We start from the raw sequence: 23576 nt of genomic DNA, 5'->3' as shown, positions 1-23576 counted from the left end.
CTTCTCATTTTGACCTTAAACATGAAAACCAATTTATTTGTGGTAGACATTAAAACTTTGTTGTCAAGAATTTGCCTGGGAATTTTTGTTAAGCACGAATGGTTTCAATTTTACAAAAAGAAAATAAACAAGGTGGTAAAACATAACCATTTTCAAAGTATTTGTGAAATTTGAAAATTTGGATAACTCTTACACAATTACGACATTTCTTTAACCAAATTAAATATTTTCTTAAAAACTTTAACTAAACCAATTTTAAATAGTAAAAGTGATATACCTTGTTAAAGAATGTTTGTCATGGTTTTCAGCACTATTCAAAATATAAGACTACTATGTTTTGATATGCTGTTGCTCTCTCATGTAGAATAAATGATGGCCAATTATATAATTTAAAGTTCATCTTTTGTCTGTTTGCAGTGATTAATGGCTAAAGTTACACGCCACCCAAAAAAAAAAGTGAAAACAAAACAAATAAACCCAGCCAGCCCCAAAAAATTTTAACCTTTCTTCTTTTAGTATTTTTTTTAATTAAAATACTACATTGTTGTTAGTGGGCGAGTGTGTAGCTATTCTTTATTGTGTGTAGCATAAAAAATACCATAGTATATATGAACTATGGTATTTTTTTTTTTTTTTGTAAATTTTTGTAATTACATATTGTAAATCTAGTAAACTGGAAATTCACAACAACAAAAATTGAAAAATAAAAATATTCAACCCAAAATAAAAACAAAAGCACAATGTATATGAAACAATTATCTTTCAGGAAATATTCTGCAAAACTTTAACAATGTGTCTTTTAAAGCTATCCTCAGTTATTTAGCTCATCATTATCCACAGCACAATAAACAGTGTGTCATATTAAAGAAACCCCAACGAAATGATGTGAAAGTGTAACTCAAGTGAAATTAAATAATAATTCTACTGTCAATACAACAAAGAATTGTGTGGCGAGGAGGCAATTATCTACGGTAAATCCGACTTGCACGGATATGAAGTAATACGGAATTTCGCTGAAATTAAAGCGTTGCGAATATTTCACTTAACCGCTGGCATCTTTCTTCTTTCCATTTTAACTTGTTAATTGTTTTATGAATGAATTGGAGGCATCAATGATGTTCCAAAGATGCGTTTCAACTTTCATTTTCTTTTGTTGTGCATTGCCTTAATTGATTGGATAACAACAACCGGATCATCACCGTCCATTGTTTCGCAATACTATAAGCCGAATCAATTTGCCACAGGTAAGATCTGCAGTTATTTTAATAAACATATGTTCTAAAAGTTTTATGTATGTACTCGTATATTCTTGATTGTATACGTACGCTGTAAAAAGAATAAATTGCAATTTAGAAAGCAATTAAAAAATGCATTAATCTATATATATAAAAGAGCGGTGAGGTGAGGTATTCACTGACTGATTCATCAGCGCCCAGACGAAACCGCTGAAGCTAGAAAGTTGAAATTTTGGGTGTAGGTTGCTGTTGGTGTGTAGGGGTGAGATAAGGATGGGTTTTTGGAAATTCGACCTAGAAGTGTACGAAAAGTACTAAAAGGTACTAAATATGGTACCCTTTGTATTAGGCAAACGGTAAGAGCTAGAATATTGAAATTTGGAATGAGGGTCACTGATGGAGAGTTAGAAAGATGTACCAAATGGTTATTGGAAATTCGAACTATAAGTGTACGAAAAGTACTAAAATTTACAAAATTTAGTACCAATTGTATATTTTGAACGGATATAGCTAGAACCATGGAATTTGGTATGGAAATCAAGGTTGGGAAGTGGTGTTGATGTAATTAAATGGTTTTGGAAAATCGTACGAAAAGTACTAAATGGTACTAAATTAAGTACAACTTGGATTTGGGTGAACGGATAGAGCTGGAATCCTGAAATTTGGAATGATGAAGAGTAACAATGAAAGGTTTTTGGAAATTCGAACTATTAGGGTACGAAAAGTACGAAATGGTACTAAATTTAGTACAAATTGGATTTGGGTGAACAGATAGAGCTGGAATCCCGAAATTTGGAATGAGGGTCACTGATGAAGAGTAACTATGAAAGGTTTTTAGAAATTCGAACTATAAGTGCACGAAAAGTACTAAATGGTACCAAATTTAGTACAGTTTGAAATTAGGTGAACGGATTGAGTTGGAATCCTGAAATTTGGAATGAGGGTCACAAATGGAAAGTAACAAAGAAACGTTTTTGGAAATTCGAACTATAAGGGTACGAAAAGTACGAAATGGTACTAAATTTAGTACAATTTGAATTTGGGTGAACGGATTGGGTTGGAATCCTGAAATTTGGAAAGAGGGTCACTAATGGAAAGTAACAAGGAAAAGTTTTTGGCAATTCGAACTACATGTGCACGAAAAATAATAAATGGTACTAAATTTAGTACAATTTGGATTTGGGTGAACAGATAGAGCTGGAATCCCGAATTTTGGAATGAGGGTTACTGATGAAAAGTAACAATGAAAGGTTTTTGGAAATTCGAACTATAAGTGCACGAAAAGTACTAAATGGTACTAATTTTAGTACAATTTGGATTTGGGTGAACGGATAGAGCTGGAATCCTGAAATTTTTAATGAGGGCCACTGATGAAAAGTAACAATGAAAGGTTTTTGGAAATTCGAACTATAAGGGTACGAAAAGTACGAAATGGTACTAAATTTAGCACAATTTTAATTTGGGTGAACGGATTGGGTTGGAATCCTGAAATTTGGAAAGAAGGTCACTAATGGAAAGTAACAAGGAAAAGTTCTTGGAAATTCGAACTATATGTGCACGAAAAATAATAAATGATACTAAATTTAGTACAATTTGGATTTGGGTGAACAGATAGAGCTGGAATCCCGAAATTTGGAATGAGGATTACTGATGAAAAGTAACAATGAAAGGTTTTTGGAAATTCGAACTAAAGGGTACGAAAAGTACGAAATGGTACTAAATTTAGTACAGTTTGAAATTAGGTGAACGGATTGAGTTGGAATCCTGAAATTTGGAATGAGGGTCACAAATGGAAAGTAACAAAGAAAAGTTTTTGGAAATTCTAAGTCCCAATTTACATTAGGCGAGTTTACTTGCGGCAATTGTCAGTTTGTATGTGAGAGAGGGTGCTGAGAGGCAAAGGGTTACCATATGCCTCACCTCTCTCTCCTACAAAATGAAAATTGCCGCAAGTAAACTCGCCCAATGTAAATTGGGACTAACTATAAGTACACGAAACGTACTGAATTTAGTACACTTTGGATTTGGGTGAACGGATAGAGCTGGAATCCTGAAATTTGGAATTAAGATTACTGTTGGAATCTAGAATTGAGATATGGAGGTAGCTTTGGAAAATCGTTCTAATGTGGATGAAGCAGTGCTAAATGGTACTAAATTCGATACAAGTTGTATTTGCGTGAACAGATTACTGTTGGAGTGTAGGATTGAGGTAGTTTTGGAAATGCGTACTTATGGAAAAGTGCCAAATTGAACTACATTGCAGATATATGAAAGTAGTTATTGGAAAGTCGTGTACGAAAACTGCTAAATGGTACAAAATTTGGTACATTTTGGTATTTGCTATATGGTACAGAATTTTGTTCAATTTGTGATTTTGTAAAGGGGTAGAACTGGAATTTTGAAATTCGGTTTTAGATTAGAAATTGGTGTTTAGAGAGGTGGTTTAAAGGAGGTTTTGAAAATGCTTATTTATACAAAAAGTACTAAATAGTATTATAATTGGTTTCAGAGGAACAGATAAAACTGGAAAAGTGAATTGCGGTTGGTATTTATGTTGAATATTAGAAGTAATTTTTGAAACCTACCTACATATGTGTACGAAAAGTTTGGTAACATGTTGGTACCAAAACCATGTTGGTATTGTGTAAACGGTTAAAGTGAGAACTGCATACTATAGGGGAACGAAAAGTACTAAATGGTACTAAATTTGGGCTCGGTGTAGGAACAAAGCTTGGATTATATAATTTGGACAAAAAACTACGAAATGGAAAAATATTTGTTAAGAAGATCATTCTGAAATTTAGATAAAGTTCGGAGTTTAAAAATTGTACTGAATATTGTTCTATTGATTTTATGCTAACGCGAAGGTGTTTATAAATAATAAAAAATAATGTACTGGAAGTATGTAGTTAAACGTGAAGTATCTTTTCAATTTTTTGTTTGTTTTTTTATGTTAATTTGAAAACGTGGTTCAATGCGACAATTTTGTTAACTAGAAGGTTATTATCCCCTGATAATAAAAAGGCTTAAATTGAAATGCATCAAAAAATGTACCGTTATATACGGTTAACATACCCGTGCACATTAACTAAAATTTTTTGTAAAAAAGTTTTTTTTCTAACCATAAATTCCGAATTTCGGTCGGAAAATGTGCAAAAAATCTTCAAATTACTCTAAGTCTTCAAAATATCTCTTCTAATAAAAGTGGATTAAAGTAGACATTTTTTTAAATGAAACTTTTGTATCCTCTGAGTATACAAGGTCCAAATTTAAAGAAAATTTGGCAATATAGATTTGTTCTATTTTTAAAATACACTAAGTCGAGGGGTACTGTTATATGGTGATATACGAATTTTTGTGGTCATTTTGAATTCCGAAAATTAGGTTCGTAGAATTTTCGGCATTCGTAGAATTTTCGGGTTCTTGGCGAAACCGCTGAAGCTAAAACCTTGAATTGTTGTGAAAGGGTGAGATAAAGTTTAGTGTTTGGAAACTCGTACTGGAAGGGAATGCTGTGTTAGTGAAGGGGTAAAACCAAAAGTCAAGTCTGAAATTAGCAATATGAGTAGCTGTTGGTGTATGTCTGTGATATGAGGTCGTAGTATTGGTAATTCGAAATAAAAAATATAGTAGGGGTGCAATACGGCAGATATATTTTTTTGGGAAATTCGAAATACAGTATTAAAAGGAATTAAATCAATTAAATGTTGGTATTAAAAATAGGTTTTAGTTCAACAGAATCGCCAGTGTTCACCTCTTCCATATTAAATATTGTTCATATATATTTTATTCCCTTTCCGCATACGAAGTAGCGGGCATTTGCTAGTAAGAAATAAAAAAGTACCAGCCATCAATGGACAGATCGAATACCGGCTAACAACAAAAACCTTTTCACCAAAAAATATATTTAGGAGGTCTTTAGAATTTTGTGGCTCTTTTTAACGTATGAACTTTAAGTACCTGAAGGAATGAATCGACATAGCTCATTTTTTAAGTGAATCTTATTTTGGGAATCTTTCCTTTCGATACACGTCGCGCCCACCAGTCTGTCGAAAAACATAATATCGCTGTAAAGAGGATAACAAAATGTACCTTCGCACTATAGGTAATTTGCCCAGTTTTTGAGGCAAAAAGTCGGTTTTGCAACTTTTAATAATAATAATTTTTTAGTGGACACATATGAATGACATTTTTCAAAATAGCGCAGTCAAAGTGAGAATTTCGAAGAAAAACTAAACAATATAAATTGTAAGGCCTATTTCAATGTGTTTAAAACCGTGGAAAAATAAATCAAATATAATTATATATAAAATGGAATAGATTGGCCACTGCGAGTGCAATTTATTAAATATATAATATAGCTTAAACATGTTGTGTAGCGACCAAAAACAGAAAAAGTCGAAAATAAATATTTTATTTTTCTTAAACTCACTTCATATAGACTTTTACTAAATTGGCCGTGTTTGGCCGTGATTTTGCCACCTAGAACACATTACTGAAAGTCTTCTGCATTGGTATTACTAGGTTTCAAAACCCGATTTTGCCCGTTTTTTGATATTTATCCGCTTTTATTAGGTTACTTCTCAATAAAAACAATTATAATTGTGGAAGTTTAGTTTTATGAAATAAATAACAAATATAAAAATATTATTGTTTACAATTTCATTGCAAGTAAAATAAGTTGTTGTTATATCCGTGGTTTTCTATAAACAGTGCGGTAGCAGTAAGCTTTATTTTATCTTTCTTTTACATATTAATCAGTGATACGGTTTAAAGGAGTACTAAACTCGCCTTTATTAACGTATATTTAAAAAATATCCAAAATTTTAATAGCAATTCGTTTGAAAATTTTCCCGAATTGTCAAAGTTTTTGTTACTAAGAAAACTAATGAAATTGGCATTGGAAGGAATAGCTTTGTTCGTTATATACGTAGTTGCTTATAACCGTTGTTCCTTATATCCGAATTTATCTGTTTAAGTCTTTGTTTTATCTCACTTTTACACATAAATAATTTAAAAAGTCAAAAAATCCTATAATTCCGTCGTTATTAATTTTTGCCTGGAAAACAGGGCAAATTACCAATAGTGCTTCCAAAAACTTCCAAAAGATTTTCGTACACACATTTTCGAATTTAAATTAAGTTTGGACAAAATATTACAAGATTCAAAGTTTGGACCAAATCGGTGGATCCATTTTAATTTAACGAATATTTTTGAGCGTTACCGAAATCAATGTACCGATAAGCATTAGAACAAAGTTTATACCAACGCAGCATCTTGTTCGAAAGTTGTCAAGCTTTTACAGCTTTCAGGTCATTTTCTTAGAAAGATGTGATCCGATATGGTTCCATCCATTTCTTCCAAAATACTTGGGTTCTGAAACCATTATTTCGATGAGACACATTTTGGGTGCATGAGAATTTATATACCCTCGGTAGCCTAAAGGCTGAGGGTATAAACATTAATGTATTTTTAAAGATACCAAATTAGACATATCATAGGTTTTCTTATAGAAACCTAGTATATATTGACGTAAAACGCCACTAGATATTGAATATTTTGTTAAAATATTGCAAAATTCTCGTCTTCTTCTCTACCTTTAACTTTTCATCAATGTGTATATGTACTCTATTTTCATCCTAAAATATTGGTCACCGTATGTATGTATATAGTTAGATTAATAATATAGTAGAACAGGAATTATATTCCTTAACTCTTGTATATAAACAAAAATTTAAATCGAAATTTGTAATCTATATATATCTATATAAAAGAGCAGTGAGGTGAGTGATTCAATGACTGACTGATTCATCAAAGCCCAGGCGAAACGACTGAAGCTAGTAACTTGAAATTTTGAGTGTGGGTTGTTATTGGCGTGTAGGGGTGAGGTAAGGCTGGGTTTTTGGAAATTCGAACTGGAACGGTACGAAAAGTACTAAATGATATTAGGCAAACGGGAAGAGCTAGATTTCTGAAATTTGGAAAGAGGGTCATTGATGGAAAGTTAGAAAGATGTACCAAAGGGTTTTTGGAATATCGAAGTATAAGTGTACAAAAAGTTACTAAATTTGATACCAATTGTATATTTTGAACATATATAGCTACAATCTTGAAATTTGGTATGGGAATCAATATAAGAAGTGCTGTCGATGTAAGGAAATGGTTTTGGAAATTTTTACTTACGTGTACGAAAAGTACTAAATGGTACTAAATTTAGTAAAACTTGGATTTGGGTGAACGGATAGAGGTGGAATCAAAAAATTTGGAAATAAGATTACTGTAGGATAGAGGTAGTTTTGGATATTCGTACTTATACGTACCAAAAGTACTAAATGGTACTGAATTTGGTACAATTTGGATTTGGGAGAACGGATAGAGCTGAAATCTTTAGAACTAAAATTACTTTTGGAGTGTAGGGTTGATATATGGAGGTAGTTTTGGTAATTCATATTAATATATTTAATATTAATGGTAATATTTGGATTTGGGTGAGCGGATACTACTGGAATCCTGTAATTTGGAATTATTATTACTGCTGGTTTGAGATATGGCAGTAGTTTTGGATTCTGGTTTGGTGGATTCCTGAATTAAAATTACTTGGTGTGTGGAATTGAGATAGTTTTTGAAATTCATACTTATGTGTACGAAAAGTACTAAATGGTACTACAATTTCCGAGAACCTTTAGAGTTTGAATCCTGACATTTGGAATAAATATTACTGTAGGAGTGGAAGTTTTAGTTAGTTTTGGAAATTCATACTTATGTGTACAAAAAGTACTAAATGTGATACAATTTGGATTTAGTGAACGCATAGAGGTAAAATTCTGAAATATAGAATTAATATTACTATTGGAGTGGAGGATTGAGATAGTTATTGAAATTCTTACTTTCGTACGGAAAGTATTAAATGGCACTGGGTTTGGATATAAATAGAGGTGGAATTCGGAAATTTTGTATTGTAGTCGCTGTTGGTGTGTAGGGTTAAGATATGGATGTGGTTGGGGATAAACGAAAAAATTTGGTTCAAATTGTTATTGCATAAATGGGTAGAGCTAAAATTGTGAAATTCGGTATTAGGATAGCAGTTGGCGTTTAGTGTGGAGATAAGGAGGATGCTTTGGAAATTCGTACTTATGTATACGAAAAGTACTGAATACAAGCCTAAATTAAAATATCTTAAAAAATTAGCTGTTATATAGGGGTCATTTCAAAGCTTGCTTGCGCATTAGGCAACATTTATTTAAAAAAGTTTTTCTACATTTTGATATCACAAATTCCGAAATTACAGCTAATTCGGTTGGAAAATGGGGAAAAAATCTTCAAAATACCCGTAGCGTTATAATAAAACGTGGAATGAAATTTAGAATGTGGGTTGTTCTTGATGTGTAGGGGTGCGATAAAGTTTTTTTTTTTTGGAAATTCGAACTAAAGATATACGAACAGTATATAAATGAAATTAAATATCAATTGTAATACGTATTAGTATATCAAAATTTTCAGTGTTCCCCATTTTCATATTAATATTTTTCTATTATTCATTTTCCGCATACGCATAGTAAATATGTATATATAATAGAGTTGACGACTGACAGATATACACCGCCCAGACGAAACAGCGGAAGCTAGAATCCTGAAATTTTGGGTGAGGGTTAGTCTTGGGGCGAAGGTGGTCGATAAGGCTGGGTTTTTCGAAATTCGTCCTAGAAGGGTGCGAAAAGTGCTAAAATGTACTAAAAATGGTATCATTTGTGCGGGGGACCGACTTATAATCAACACTCAGACGAAACGGCTGAAGCTAGAATCCAGAAATATTGTTTGCGGGTTAGTCTTGGGTCGAAGGTGGTCGATTAAGATTGGTTTTTGAAGGTGGGACGACCGAATAATAATCAACGCCCAAATGAAATGCCTGAAGCTAAAATTATGGGTGAGGGGTAGTCTTGGGGCTAGGGTGTCGATAAGGCTGGGTTTTTGGAAATTCGTCCTAGAAGGAAGCGAAAAGTACTAAAATGTACTAGAAATAGTATCATTTGTGGGGAGGATCGATTAATAATTAACGCCCAGACGAAACCGCTGAAGCTAAAATCCTGACATTTTGGGTGAGCGTTAGTCTTGAGGCAAAGGTGGTCGATAAGGTTGGGTTTTTGGAAATTCGTCCTAGAAGTGTGCGAAAAGTACTAAAAATTGTGTCATTTGTGGGGAGGGCCGACTAATAATCTACGCCCAGACGAAACGACTGAAGCTTAATCCTGAAATTTTAGGTGATGGTTAGTCTTGGGTTTTTGGTGATAAGGCTGGGTTTTTAGAAATTCATCCTAGAAGAGTGCAACAAGTACTAAAATGTACTAAACGCCCAGACGAAACGGCTGAAGCTAGAATCCTGAAATTTTGGATGAGGGTTAGTCATGGGCCAAAGGTGGTCGATAAGGCTGGGTTTTTGGAAATTTGTCCTAGAAGGATTGGAAAAGTACTAAAAATATATCATTTGTGTGGCAGACCGACTGATAACCACGCAGAAGGTCGGGGGTTCGATTCCCCATCAAGCATTTTTTCAACGGTGGCAAAATACCCCTCAGTAATATTGGCGACATTTCCTAAGTATTTCAGCCTAGAAAACTTCTCCACAAGTGGTGTCTTAAGACACGCCGTTCGGACTCGGCGATAAACAGTAGGTCCCATATCATTGAGCTAAATATGAATCGGGGTGCACTCATTGATATGAGAAAAGTCTCCCTTGTCCCGTATGGGATGTTGTGGAACAATGTTTTGTTTTACTAGAACGGCACGAAAAGTACTAAATATGATACCATTTGTATATGTCGAACAGGTAGAGCTAGAATTTGAATGAGCGTCACTGATGGATTGAAGAATAGATGTACCAAACGACTTTTAGGAACTTAAAATATATGTGTACGAAAAGTACAAAAATTTACTAAATTTGGTATCATTTTGTAATAAGTGAACGGATGGAGCTAAAAGCTTGAAATCTGAATGAACATCAAAGTTAAGAAGTAGGGTTGATATAAGGAAATGGAAATGTGTACTATTGTGTACGATAAGTGCTAAAATTTGGTACAATTTGGATTGAAATTCGAAAAAAATGGAATTAAGATAGACGGATAGAATTGAAATTCTAAAATATGGAATTAAGATTGCTAATTGTGTTAAGGACTGAGATATGGTGTTAGTTTCCGAAGTTCGTACTTATATGTGCAAATAGTACTGAATGTGGTACTCTTGGGGATTTGCTAAAATATATAATTTTGGTATTGGGGTCAATATTGGTTTGTAGAACTGATATCAGTAGTGGAATTCTGTAACTCATTTTTTGAGTTACCGACAAAAATCGTTAAAATTAAAACGCAAAATTATAAATGAAAAGTATCCGTAGGATTTAGCATCAGGTTTATTTTGGTTGTTAACTTACCGAACATTTTCGTTAATTACCGAAATTATAAGCATTTCAATTTTACCGATATTTGTCGGTATCTCGAAAAATGAGTTACAGAATTCCACTACAGAAAGATATTTCGGATATTAGTGCATATGTGTACGAAAATTTCTAAATAGTAGAGGTGGAATTCGGTATCATAGTCGCTGTTTTGTGCAGGTTTGAGATATGAAGGTGGTTGCGCTAATATGTACCACAGATTTCAAATCTTAAGTACTAATCGGTACTAAATTTAATATTGCGTGTATTTTCTAATATTGCATTCGAATTCGAATAATTTTTTGTATTAGGGTCACTCTTGGCGTATATGTTTGAGATATGGACGTTGTTTTCGAAATACGCACTATACAGGCTTTATAGGATAACAGTTAGTTTTTAAAGTGGAGGTAATGAGGAGGTTTTGGAAATTCATATATATGAAAAGTACTATAATTGGTTTTGGGGGAACAATTAGAGCTGGGAATAAAAGGATAAAGCTGGAATTCAGATTTTCCCTATTAAATATTGTTTTAATGTATTTTATTCCCTTTCCGCATACAAGGTAGCGGGCACTTTGCTATTGACGAATATTTCAGCTTTGGTTGGAGGCACTTCAATAAAAAGGAACTGATGAGGATCTGTGGCGAGATCCGAAACAATAGTCTTCCTTGCCTTCCCCCTTGGTAAACCTCGACAATTTGTCCCACTAATACATTAAAGTTATTTTAATAAAATATTAAAACAACGACTATGGGCTAAAGCCTGACTATTTTGAAAAGCAAAATATAAGTCGTCATCCCAAATAACAAGTAAGAAAGTATCAGTCAGCTGAGCCGACAGAGATATGCAATCAGCCTGTGCAAATTGAAACACTTTTTTCACAAAAAACTTATGTAGTTAGGGGGTTTCAAAATTTTGGTCGTATGACGACAAAAATGTTGATTAGGATTAAAGTTCAAAAATTTTGCGGAAAAGGTACTTAAAGGAATGGACCGACATAGACCATGGGGGTGCCATAGGGAGTTTTTACACCCATCGGGATGTTTGCTCAAGAAGTTTATACTTGCCCCTGAAAAAACGTTTACCATCGTAATTGAGGCAGCGAATGCAAGTTGCTTCAACAGTGATTCGATAGCAGGTCTTAATGTGAACTTATCCGAAATTTTGTGTGGGAGGTACCGGATGGAGTGGACAAATTTAGTCCATATTTGAACCTGATCTATATCTGGTAGATTTATAAGGATGTGTAAAGTATGGACCAATTCGGCCACTCCCTTCAAGAGTTACCGTACGAACAATTTTTCCTAACATTTTTGAACTTTTGTGGGGGAGGTACCTGAAGGAGTGGACCAATATGGCTTATCTTCGAACTTAAGCTATGTTTGGACAAAATATTACTAAGGCCAAATGTTGGACCGAATCGGCAGATCCGTTCGAGTGTTATCTTGCGCTCCAACTACCTCACAAGGGGTCATGGGGTTTTTTTTGCAACTTTCAGGATATTTACTGGGGAAGTGTGGACGTGCGCCTGATGAAACTTATACCGTCGTATGTGGGGCAGTGACTACAAGTTGCTAAAATAAAAATCTAGGCGATTCGAGAACAGGCCCTAAATTGAACTTATCCCAACTTTTGTGTGGGAGGTACCCGAAGGAGTGGACCGATTGAGTCAATATTGGACCTCATCTAAGTCTGGTAGACATTTCACGATTTGCAATGTATGGACCAAATCGGTTACTCTCTTCAAGAGTTATCGTACGTACAAATTTGCCGAACATTTCGAACTTTTGTGGGGGAGGTACCGGAAGGTGTGGACCGATATAACCCATCTTCGAACTAAATTTAGACAAAATATTACGAAAGCCAAATTTTGGATCGAATGGGTTGATCCGTTCGAGGGTTATCGTGCGCTCCAGCCAGCCAGACAGACTGACGGACGGACATTGCTCAATCGACTCCAAATTGTCTGAAATACATTTCGTCCAAACATACTTGGGGTCTAAAACCAATATTTCGATGAGGGACATTTTGCCCGTATGAAAGTGTATATAAAAATGTGTGAAGAATAGACAATACTAAAATGACCTCATTAGTTCAAACGCAATTTTAATAGATACCAACACAAATACATCACAATTTTCTTGAACAGACTTACACATTTTTGTTTACATTTCAATAAATCAGCTTATCATTATTTTCAGATTGTGGTATACGACCTCCGAGGAGAGAACCCAGATCTAAATTACCAGTCGATGATCCCGAAACTTCACGTACTGCAAAAATAATCGCCGGCATTCATACCAAAGAAGGGCAATATCCCTGGCAAGCATCACTGGAGTTGTTGCATCCATCGTTGGGTTTCCTGGGACATTGGTGTGGTGCTGTTCTCATACATCAATATTGGATACTTTCCGCCGCCCACTGTGTACATAATGATCTCTTCAATCTACCTTTACCCCCTTTATGGACTGTAGTTTTAGGTGAATACAATCGGGCTGTGGAATCGGGCTATGAACAAAGAATACCTGTGGAGAAGATTGTTCTTCATAAAAGCTATCAAAATTTCCTACACGATTTAGTGCTAATGAAGCTGTCCAAACCTGCAGATTTATCTAAAAAATCAAATATTCGTAGAATTTGTTTACCATTTCTATTCAATGAACCTGCTTATACCGAATATGAAGATGACGATGATTTGGAGGCGGAGGAACTTGATGATCCGCTATTAATGGATTTGGGTCAAGTGCCGGATAAAATGGAAAATTTCCTTAGAAGTGTTCAGAATATAAGGAGACATCGCAACATAACAATGCCAACAATGAAAGATTTGTTAGATTTGAAAATTTCAAATAGATTAAAACGCCAGCAAACAGCCCAACAACGTCTTAGTGGTAGTCGCAATGGTCGTAGCGTTCGACGTCGTAATGATAAAATTTTGAAAATTTTCCAATATTCCAATGAAAATGATGGTATGTCAGAGCAGAAACATTTTCATCGTTATTTAGACAGTAATCCAGATTTACCCTATATCGATTGTGTGGCAACGGGTTGGGGTAAAGCCAATGTTTCGGGCGATTTAACAGATTTACTGCTAAAGACAAATGTTCCTCTGCACAACAATAGAAGGTAATAATTGTGGAATAAGGTTTTTATTAAGATAATTTGAAATATTGTTGTTGTTGCTTTATAGATGTAAAGATGCCTATGGCACCTTCGTGCGAATACATCGAGGACATTTATGTGCTGGAAAGTTGAATGGCAAAGGGGGGACGTGTGTGGTAAGTTGAATATAAAATTATAAAATGATATCATTACTTGAGTGATATACAACGTAATTAAAATTACAAAATTGCCAATTCGTACACTACTGTTTTACAAAACTTTGGACCTAAACGATATTTATAGTTTATAGCCTCAGTCATATACCTAAAAAGCCTATATACACATTAATACAACAAAAATGTACATAATCGAAAAAACCACTAGGGTTTTATACATCAAATAAAAATGACTGGTGAGCACGATCAATCTCGAACGGAGTACCTGACTTCCTCACTACCTTGCGCATCGTAGTATTTGATCCAAACTATATCGATCCACTTTTCAGGTACTAAAACGTTACGGTTAAACGAAGTTCAATTTTCAATGGCCATAAAATAACTACTTATTTGGAGTGACATGGCCTTTTTAAAATAATGGGTTCAAGGTTGTTTTTTAGGTAAATACGGATACAAAAAAATACTATACACTGCCCGTCACTTAAATTTATATTTAGTTTTATGAAGGACATTGGCATCAATTCCTTTCACCTTAAATGCGTACGATATTTTACATAGGAATTCTAAAAAAGTCTTTTCCAGTAGTGGAAAGCATTTTCGGATGTCCGGAGTGGTAATTTCATCACGATATTGGTCCATTTTAAACACTTCGAGCAGCGAATACTAACATTTCTCAAAAGCAATTCGGATATCCTGAAGGGACCGCCATATTTTGTAGTGGTAAATATTCTCTAAAATGTATAGGAAAGACTTCTGTGTAAAATCTACGACTCTGACAGACAGTACGCTTCCAAAAATAAACGTATTGAAGGAATAGTGCAAGCATTGTTAAGCATTACACGTGATTATGAAAGGAAATTGTGCGATTCCTTGCCAATACAGGATATAGGGGTGTGTCTTTAATCTGGAGGGATATACTTTTACTGAATATTACTGGAATTATTTCGTTTTTAAAATAGAGTGAATGTGCATCGATATTCTACTACAATCTTTATGTATACCCAAGTTTTTAAGGTGGGTCCTATTCAAATGACGCAATTTTTTTACATGAATTTTTGACTTTATTTTGCTTTCGTCGTATAATTCTTATATAAATCAGATATGAATACTCAAAACACTTACAATTAAATATAAAAAATCTTCAACATTTCATATTTTGCATAATTCCGGAAAAAAATAAGGTTGGAAAAAAATTGGTAGGGGGTCCTATTCAAGTGACGGGCAGTGTATATGTAAAACCGTTATTTGAAAATGGTGGTTTTTGCTGGTATTTCGAGTTCTCTATACATCCGAAATTTCTTTACCAAACATTATTGAACTAGGTCAATGTTTCGGTATATACCCGGAAAATTGGGTAAATACCCATTTGTGGGAATTTATTTGGGTATTTACTATATTGAATCGTCAATACAACTTCTTAAACCCAATTCCAGGTTTTAGGTTGTGAAATCGTTTCAAAATTGAGAGTTTACCAATACTTTAAACATGTGGGTAAATACTGGAGTATTAACCAAATGGGTAAAAATTCTTTAAATGTCTAACCAATTAACGTATGGTGCCAAAATGTGGCTGAAATCTTTTTTATATCAATTGAACTCCTGGCATTAAAAATGGGGTCTCTGGGTCCATGTTTTGACATAGCCCCCATATAACTGTACCTCCCTATTTAAGGTATTTTTTATCTGTTAGCCGCATGTTACAATCTTATTGGCTGTAATTTGGCACAGTGAGTTCTCAATGTTTATAAAATATCCTTGCAAAAATCTATTAACGTACTTATTTAGCTGGCCCATTACAGAACAATTGTTCCATAGACCCAACTAAGAAAAGATCTCCAAATCTCTCTGGTTAGTGTTTCCCTTTCTGGAATACCGCGCCTTGTCATCTCTTCATCCACTTGTTTGCGCCATCTATTCTTTGACCTGCCAATTTTGCGTGCACCGCCATGCGGCCCGAATTTATACGCCTTTTTCATTATCGCTCATTCTTCTGATATGGCCTGTCCAACGCAATCGCTGCATCTCGATACGTTTAACTATATTGATGTCGTTGTATAGCAGATACAGCCCGCGGTTCATACGACGTCGATAGTCACCGTCAACGCAGATTGGTCCGTAGATCTTTCGAAGAATTTTTCTCTCAAACACGCCAAGCACTGCCTTATCTGCTTGCGCAAGTACCCAGGCTTCGGAACCATTCATCAGCACGGGTAGTATCAGTGTTTTGTAAAGCGTTATTTTTGTTTGACGAGTTGTGGCTTTGTTTTTGAAGTGCTTACTTAAGGCAATTCTTCTTTTTATTTCACAACTGATGTCGTTAGTTGTGTTTACGGCGGTGCCGATGTAGACGAAGTCTTTTACTACCTCAAAATTATAGGAACCAACGTCAACAGTTGGCCCGATCTCTATGGACGCATTGCGCGTAGACACCATCAACTTAGTCTTCACGCCGTTTACCGCCAGACCCACTTTAGCAGATTCTCCTTCGACCTTCATAAATGTATCTGCTACATCTTTTACTGATCGTCCCATGATGTCTATATCATCAGCATAAGCAAGTAACATGTGGCTATTGGTGTAGATTGTGCCACTTCTTATGACGTTTGCCTCTCGTATAACCTTTTCCAGCAGGATGTTAAAGAGATCACACGAAAGGCTGTCTCCTTGTCTGAAACCTCTTTTGGTACCAAACTCTTCGGAGAGGTTCTTTCCTATTTTAACTGAGGACCTCGTGTCAGTTAAAGTCATTTTGCAAAGCCGGATTAGCTTTGCGGGGATACCAAATTCAGGCATGGCTTGGAATACCTTTGAACGCAGCGGGCTGTCGAAGGCTGCTTTATAATCGACAAAAATGTGGTAGGTGTCGATCTGCATCTCTTGGGTCTTCTCCAGGATTTGCCGCAAGGTAAATATCTGGTCAATGGTGGACTTGCCAGGTCTAAAGCCGCATTGGTATGGCCCAATTATTTCGTTGACCATAGGCCTTAGTCGTTCGCACAATATCCCTGACACGATCTTGTAAGCAATCGGGAGTAGGCTTATGCCCCTATAGTTAGAGCATACAGTCTTATCTCCTTTCTTATGGACGGGACACTGGATACTCAGGTTCCAATCGTCGGGTACTCGTTCTTCCTGCCAGATGGTGCTAACTAGCTGATGAATACACCTTATTAGCGTGTCGCCTCCGGTTTTGAACAGCTCGGCTCGTAAGCCATCGGCTCCTGCTGCCTTATTATTCTTCAGCCGGTTTATTGCTGTCTTTACATCATCTTGGCTGGGCGGTATACATTCAATACCATTTTCTGGGATTGGATCTGTGGTATCTTCGTCGTTTTCGCTAGATACCAAAAGGTTTGAAAAATGCTCTTTCCATATCCTGAGCACACTATCTGTATCAGTTACCAAATTACCTTGCTGGTCTCTACAGGAGGAGGTGCCTGTAAAAAAACCATCAGTTTGATGCTTCACTCTCTGGTAGAATTTTCGGACTTCATTCTAGCTCCTGTACATCTAGATTTTTCCACACTCCCGTTTTCCATCTCTCTATTTTTCCTGCGGAAAAGACGTTTCTCCTCTCTCCTTTTCTCCCTTTTCTCTCCTTAGCCCTGTATGCCGCATTTTTCTCTTCGGTAGCAGCACGACACTCCTGATCATACCATGGATTCCTTGGTGGAGGTCTCTTGTATCCAAGTATGGATTTTGCGGCTGCTTGCATGGAGTGGGCAATGCTTTGCCATTGCGCTGATATGTTATCGGGATGAGGAGTGCTTTGATTAAGCAATTGGGCTAGTTGAGTGGAATATGCTGTGGCTATCTGTTGTGATTGCAGCTTACCGATGTCTAACTTTCGTGTTGTGTCTGTTCGTACTTTGTTTGCTACGTTTAACCGGGTGCGTACCTTTGCTGCAACTAGGTAGTGGTCCGAGTCTATGTTTGCTCCTCGGAACGATCGTACATCCAACACGCTTGATGCATGTTTTCCATCTATCACAGCGTGATCAATTTGATTTCTTGTTCTTTGATCTGGCGACAGCCAGGTGCCATTATGAATATCGAGATGCTTAAATCTGGTAATGCTAAGTACCATGTTTATTGCAGCTGCAAAGTCTGCTGCTATCTATCTGTAGCGCCCATATAACCGTACCTCCCTATTATTGGCTCAGTGAGTCCTCAATGTTTATAAAATATCCATGCAAAAATCGATCAACGTAGGTCCACGTTTTCTTATAGCCCTCATAAAAGGTACCCCTATTTCGAGTATTTATCCAAGTATTGGGTAAAAACTATTAATCTGCAAACCAATTGATGTAGGGTGTCAAAATTTGGCTCAAATCCTTTCTATATGAACAGAACTTCTGGTTCTGAAAATGTTCAAAATTTTTCGCTAAAATGGTGGGCACGCCAACTTTAATTTAATTTTAAATTATTTTATCAAAAACACAGAACCTAGCCTACAGGTCCAAAATGGTTCCAAATACAGCATAAAAGTTACTACACCGAAAACTAATTAACTTCCAAAGGGAGTAACCGAATTGGTTAGAACTTTGTATATGGTAATATTACTTCCAGTTATAGATCGGGCTCAATATGGACTGCATCGGTCCACTCCTTCGGGTACCTCCCACACAAAATTCGAAAAATGAGAAATTTAAGAGCTCCTCTCAGGTTTTTTTTCAGCAGTTTGTCCTTGCGACTCCCTTTACGACCCACACTGATTCATAATTGTTTTTTTTCTGGTCAAAGCTCTGTAACTTTTGAATTCGGTATTGTAGTTGCAAAGGAATTCATATGTTCCAATCTAGTGGACCGATATAGTCCACCTCCTCGGGTACCTCCAACACAAAATTCGGAAAAAGTAAAGTTTTGGATCTGCCCTCTACCTAAATGATGCCGAAGTTTGCTTAGTAAGAATGTATGGTATATGTCAATGATTTGGTATAGCCTCACAGTACTGTACCTACAGACTCCACGTATTTTAAAGGAAACTCGTGATTCAAAATCTATATATTTTATATACCGCATAATTTTTTGTCAGATGCTGAGTGTATGTATCCTTTACCGATACGTAAAATCTTCAAAACACGTAAAATCTGGAGGTGCCTTCATATTGGGAATATAACAAAATATCATATATTTATCATTCATTTCTTTGAGCATCCCTACCCATTAAGAATCCGAAATGCCAAGTTAAAATCACAACAAGAAACAAGCTCAATGTGAAGTCTTTTAAGAACGTGGACATATTCCAGCAATTCTCTGCAGGATTTTTCACATTTCTGTAGAATAAAAAACCAAAGACAAACTTTTAAAACACCAAAGATCGGAACCGTTCTAAGGTTGCTATATTAAAACGTGGTCCTATACCGACAATTCTTTGCAGAAATACTATATATCCCCAGCGAAGACTATATACATAATTTTACCCATTCCTGTAGGAAAATGCGGCTAAAACCTTGAAAATACGGAAAATCAGACGGTACCCTTCTCTAAGGCCTATTTCACAACGTGGTCCCTGGGAGAAAATCTTGTAGTCTCAAAAAAGACAAAATACCAAATTTCAGACATTTCGCTAAGAAAATTTAGCCAAAAAATATTTTTGTCGAACCATCCCAGACAAACCAAACCATAGTGCATTGTTTCAATGGGCCATTATTAAATGTCTTCGTTTAATATCTGATGGATTTGAAAACGCAAAATAAACCAATTTGGAGGCATTAAAAATATAATTTTTACATTGAAAGTTGATGCCAAGAAGCTCCTCCTTGAGGCGGAACGCTCTAAATCTGTTCGGTAAATCCAAAATATAACAAAAGAAGACTTGTTATAAAGGGGGTATGTCTTTATACCTTTAGCATTTATGCTAACTTACGGAAAAAAGGTGCCTCGTCGAAAAAATGGCTTTAACCCCAAGTATGTGCCAATTTACATTGGGCGAGTTTACTTGCGGCAATTGTCATTTTGTAGGAGAGAGAGGTGGTTACCATATGCCTCACCTCTCTCTCCTACAAAATGACAATTGCCGCAAGTAAACTCGCCCAATGTAAATTGGCACATACTTGGGGTTAAAGCCATTTTTTCGACGAGGCACATTTTGTCCGTAAGTTAGCATAAATGCTAAAGGTATAAAGACATACCCCCTTTATAACAAGTCTTCTTTTGTTATATTTTGGATTTACCGAACAGATTCAGACAAACCAAACCATAGTGCATTGTTTCAATGGGCCATTATTAAATGTCTTCGTTTACTATCTGATGGATTTGAAAACGCAAAATAAACCAATTTGGAGGCATTAAAAATATAATTTTTACATTGAAAGTTGATGCCAAGAAGCTCCTCCTTGAGGCGGAACGCTCTAAATCTGTTCGGTAAATCCAAAATATAACAAAAGAAGACTTGTTATAAAGGGGGTATGTCTTTATACCTTTAGCATTTATGCTAACTTACGGACAAAATGTGCCTCGTCGAAAAAATGGCTTTAACCCCAAGTATGTGCCAATTTACATTGGGCGAGTTTACTTGCGGCAATTGTCATTTTGTAGGAGAGAGAGGTGACGCATATGGTAACCCTTTGCCTCTCAGCACCCTCTTTCACCTACAAACTGACAATTGCCGCAAGTAAACTCCCTAATGTAAATTGGGACTATGTTTGGGAGAAATCCGTTTAAGACAATTTGGAGTTGATTTAGCCATGTCCGTCTGTCCGTCCATCTGGCTGGCTGGATCGCAGGTTAACTCTCGAACGGATCAACCGATTCCGTCCGAAATTAGGCTTTCGTAATGTTTTGTCCAAGCTTAGTTTAAGTTCGAACATGGGTTACATCGGTCCACTCCTTCCGGTACCTCCCCCACAAAAGTTCGAAAATGTTCGGAGAATTTGTGCGCACGATAACTCTTGAAGGGAGTAACCGAGTTGGTCCATACTTTGCACATAGTGAAATTTCTACCAGACTTAGACGAGGTTCCGATATGGACTCAATCAGTCCACTCCTTCGGGTACCTCCCAAATAAAATTTCGCAAAAGTTCAGTTTCGATCCTGTAAGTCCATACTTCCTGAGAAAATAGCCTAAAAGGTGCAAACAAAACCCTTATGACATCGTGTGTAGTGGTTGAAGCGCAAGATGACTATCGAACGGATCTGCCGATTGGGTTCAAAATTTGTCCAAAATTAGTTTAAGTTCGAAGATAAGACATATCGATCCACTCCTTTAGGTACCTCCCCCACAAAAGTTCAAAAATGTTGGGAAAAATTGTGCGCACGATAACTCTTGAAGAGCGTGACCGATTAGGTTCGTACTTTACACATCGTAAAATATCTACCAGATAAAGATCAGTGCGATTCTCTAAAATATTTTTTGAGTTACCGACAAAAATCGGTAACATCAAAACTCAAAAATATGAATTAAAAGTTCAAATAAAAGTTGACAACACTGTTGCTATCGGTAGAACTTTACGACTACTTTTTATTAGTCGCTAACTTACCGAATAATATCGTTAACTACCGAAATTATAAGCATCTTAATTTTACCGACATTTGTCGGTAACTCAAAAAATGAGTTAGAGAATCGCGCACCATCGGGTATCTCCCACATAAAATTTCGGATAAGTTCACTTTAAGACCTGCCTTCGAATAACTTTGATTTTTGTTGAAGCAACTTGCATTAGCTGCCTCAATTACGAAGGTAGAACCAACCCGACATTTGTAAAAAACCCCTATGGCACCAAATGATGTAGCTGGAGAGCACGATAACTCTCCAACTGATCAACAGATTTGGTCCAAAATTTTACCTTCATCATATTTTGTCGACCCCCCCCCCCCCCAATATTTAAAAAATTCTGACTAAATGGTATGCACGATATCTCTTGAACGGGGCAACCAATTTGGTCCAAACTTTGGATCTCCTAATAGTTTACCTCCCCCACAAAAGTTAAACATTTGTATCTAAGTGTTCGAAGATCGTTTGGAAATGTATTCCGATGCTGTTCGTTGTGGTCCAGTTTACAGCGATATTATGTTTTAAGTACTCCTCCGCAACACTTTTGAACATTAATCCTAATTCACATTTATGTCGGCAAGTTCAAATGTGCAAAAAGGGCCACAAAATTCTGAATAAAGTCCTAAATACATTCGATCTGTACGTGGATGAAAGTTTCAATTCACATAGGCTGAGGGTATATCTCTGTCGGCAAAGCCGACTGATACTTTTTGACTTGTTTAAACTAATTTATTCCAACCATTTTATTCAATTTCTTTTCAGGGTGATTCCGGTGGTCCCCTACAATGTCGCCTAACAAAAACTGGACCATGGATATTGGCTGGTATAACATCATTCGGTTCAGGCTGTTCCATTGAAGGCTATCCAGATGTCTATACAAGGATATCACATTATATGAAATGGATTCAGGATACAATAGCTTTTGAATAGCGAGCGAAGGAAGCTATGTTTAAAAACCTAACGAAATTCTAACAAAATTGCATTTTGTAAATGCCCCAAAAATTTCGAATCGAACACCAAAAGTACAATGTTGAAATTTAATTTTTTGTTATATTTTTTTAAACTTTTATTTTTTTTTTTAATTTTTATTATTTTTTAAATATTTATTTTGTTTTTCTTGGTATAAAAATGTGTATGCATAACTTAACGTAACTAAATTATATGACTATTTGTTATAATTATAGTTTAACATTGTTGTTGTGTTTTATTTTAATTGTTTTTGTTTTTTATATTTAAATACCCCACTAGTTCGTAAAATGATATGAAATGATATAATGAAAATAAAGCGAGAGAAATACAAACTAATCCCCTTTCAAAGAACAATAAAAGAAAACTTAACTTAAATTTATTATCACAGCCATAAATACTTTTCTACATCTTCCCCACTACAATAGCTAAAGAACAAGAGAATCTACGGATACTACTTGGTACCTATGAACTAAAGATTTATAAACTACTGCTAAGACAATGAGGATGATGATGATTATTTTGGACAAAGCCAAGTAACTACAACCAAAAATGAACACAGGAGATGAGCATCAATTGAGTATGAATAGTATAAGTAAAGGTTGGATGGATGAGTGGGTGGGTGGGTGAATGGTAGTGGTAATATGGTGATGGATGACATTGGCAGGCAGACACAATTCTCGTTTTCTATTGTTTTCTATATTCAGGCAATATAAATGTACTGCTCTGCTTTTGTTGTTCCTCCAATTCAAATTCCATCTCCATGTCGAGTAACTCTTGCTGCTCACCCAACTCAAGCTCCATTTCAAGTAGTTGTTCTTGCTCCTCAACATCAAGACGTTCACCAGCCGATTGTTGCACCAGCGGTACAAGTGGTGCAAACGCCACATGAGCTTTACTAAGTCTACGTGCTTTCTTTTTAGTTTCTTCGGCAAGAGCAAGCATTTTGTTACAACTGCTGTTGTTTGTTCCGGAGGGTATAATACTTGTGGCCACCATGGCAGCTGTTGAAGCTATCGTTGACGTTGGTATCTGGAAACACTTGAACATCGCTGTACACAAAAGTGCTAGGCCGGCAATAAATAAGGACAAAATAATGCCGTATTGTAAATAAGGACAAACTTTAAAGAGTATTTGCAGGAGGACTTTCAATTCCGGTGTCAGATCATCAACGCC

At 35.8% G+C, this 23576-nt stretch overlaps 2 protein-coding genes across 2 annotated transcripts in view; one reads left to right on the top strand and one right to left on the bottom strand.

Moving 5' to 3' along the window:
• The first annotated feature begins 805 nt into the window (after window positions 1-805).
• On the top strand, window positions 806-22671 carry LOC141389713 (trypsin-1). The gene is made up of 4 exons (XM_073961635.1): window positions 806-1244; window positions 12864-13788; window positions 13853-13940; window positions 22197-22671. Exons 1-4 carry the CDS (start codon window positions 1127-1129, stop codon window positions 22362-22364), a joined length of 1299 nt encoding a protein of 432 aa, XP_073817736.1. The 5' UTR covers window positions 806-1126; the 3' UTR covers window positions 22365-22671.
• LOC141389712 (scavenger receptor class B member 1) overlaps window positions 22471-23576 on the bottom strand; it is a 116071-nt gene continuing 114965 nt past the window's right edge. Inside the window, exon 7 of the mRNA XM_073961633.1 lies at window positions 22471-23576. Coding sequence (XP_073817734.1) covers window positions 23088-23576 — 489 coding nt within the window. The 3' untranslated portion in view covers window positions 22471-23087.

This window comes from Musca autumnalis, unplaced genomic scaffold (assembly GCF_047663935.1).
Source record: "Musca autumnalis isolate F117 unplaced genomic scaffold, ASM4766393v1 scaffold_1, whole genome shotgun sequence".
Classification (NCBI taxonomy): Eukaryota; Metazoa; Arthropoda; class Insecta; order Diptera; family Muscidae; genus Musca; species Musca autumnalis.
Note: the sequence above shows the minus strand (reverse complement) of the source record. Positions and strands in the feature narration are given on the sequence as shown.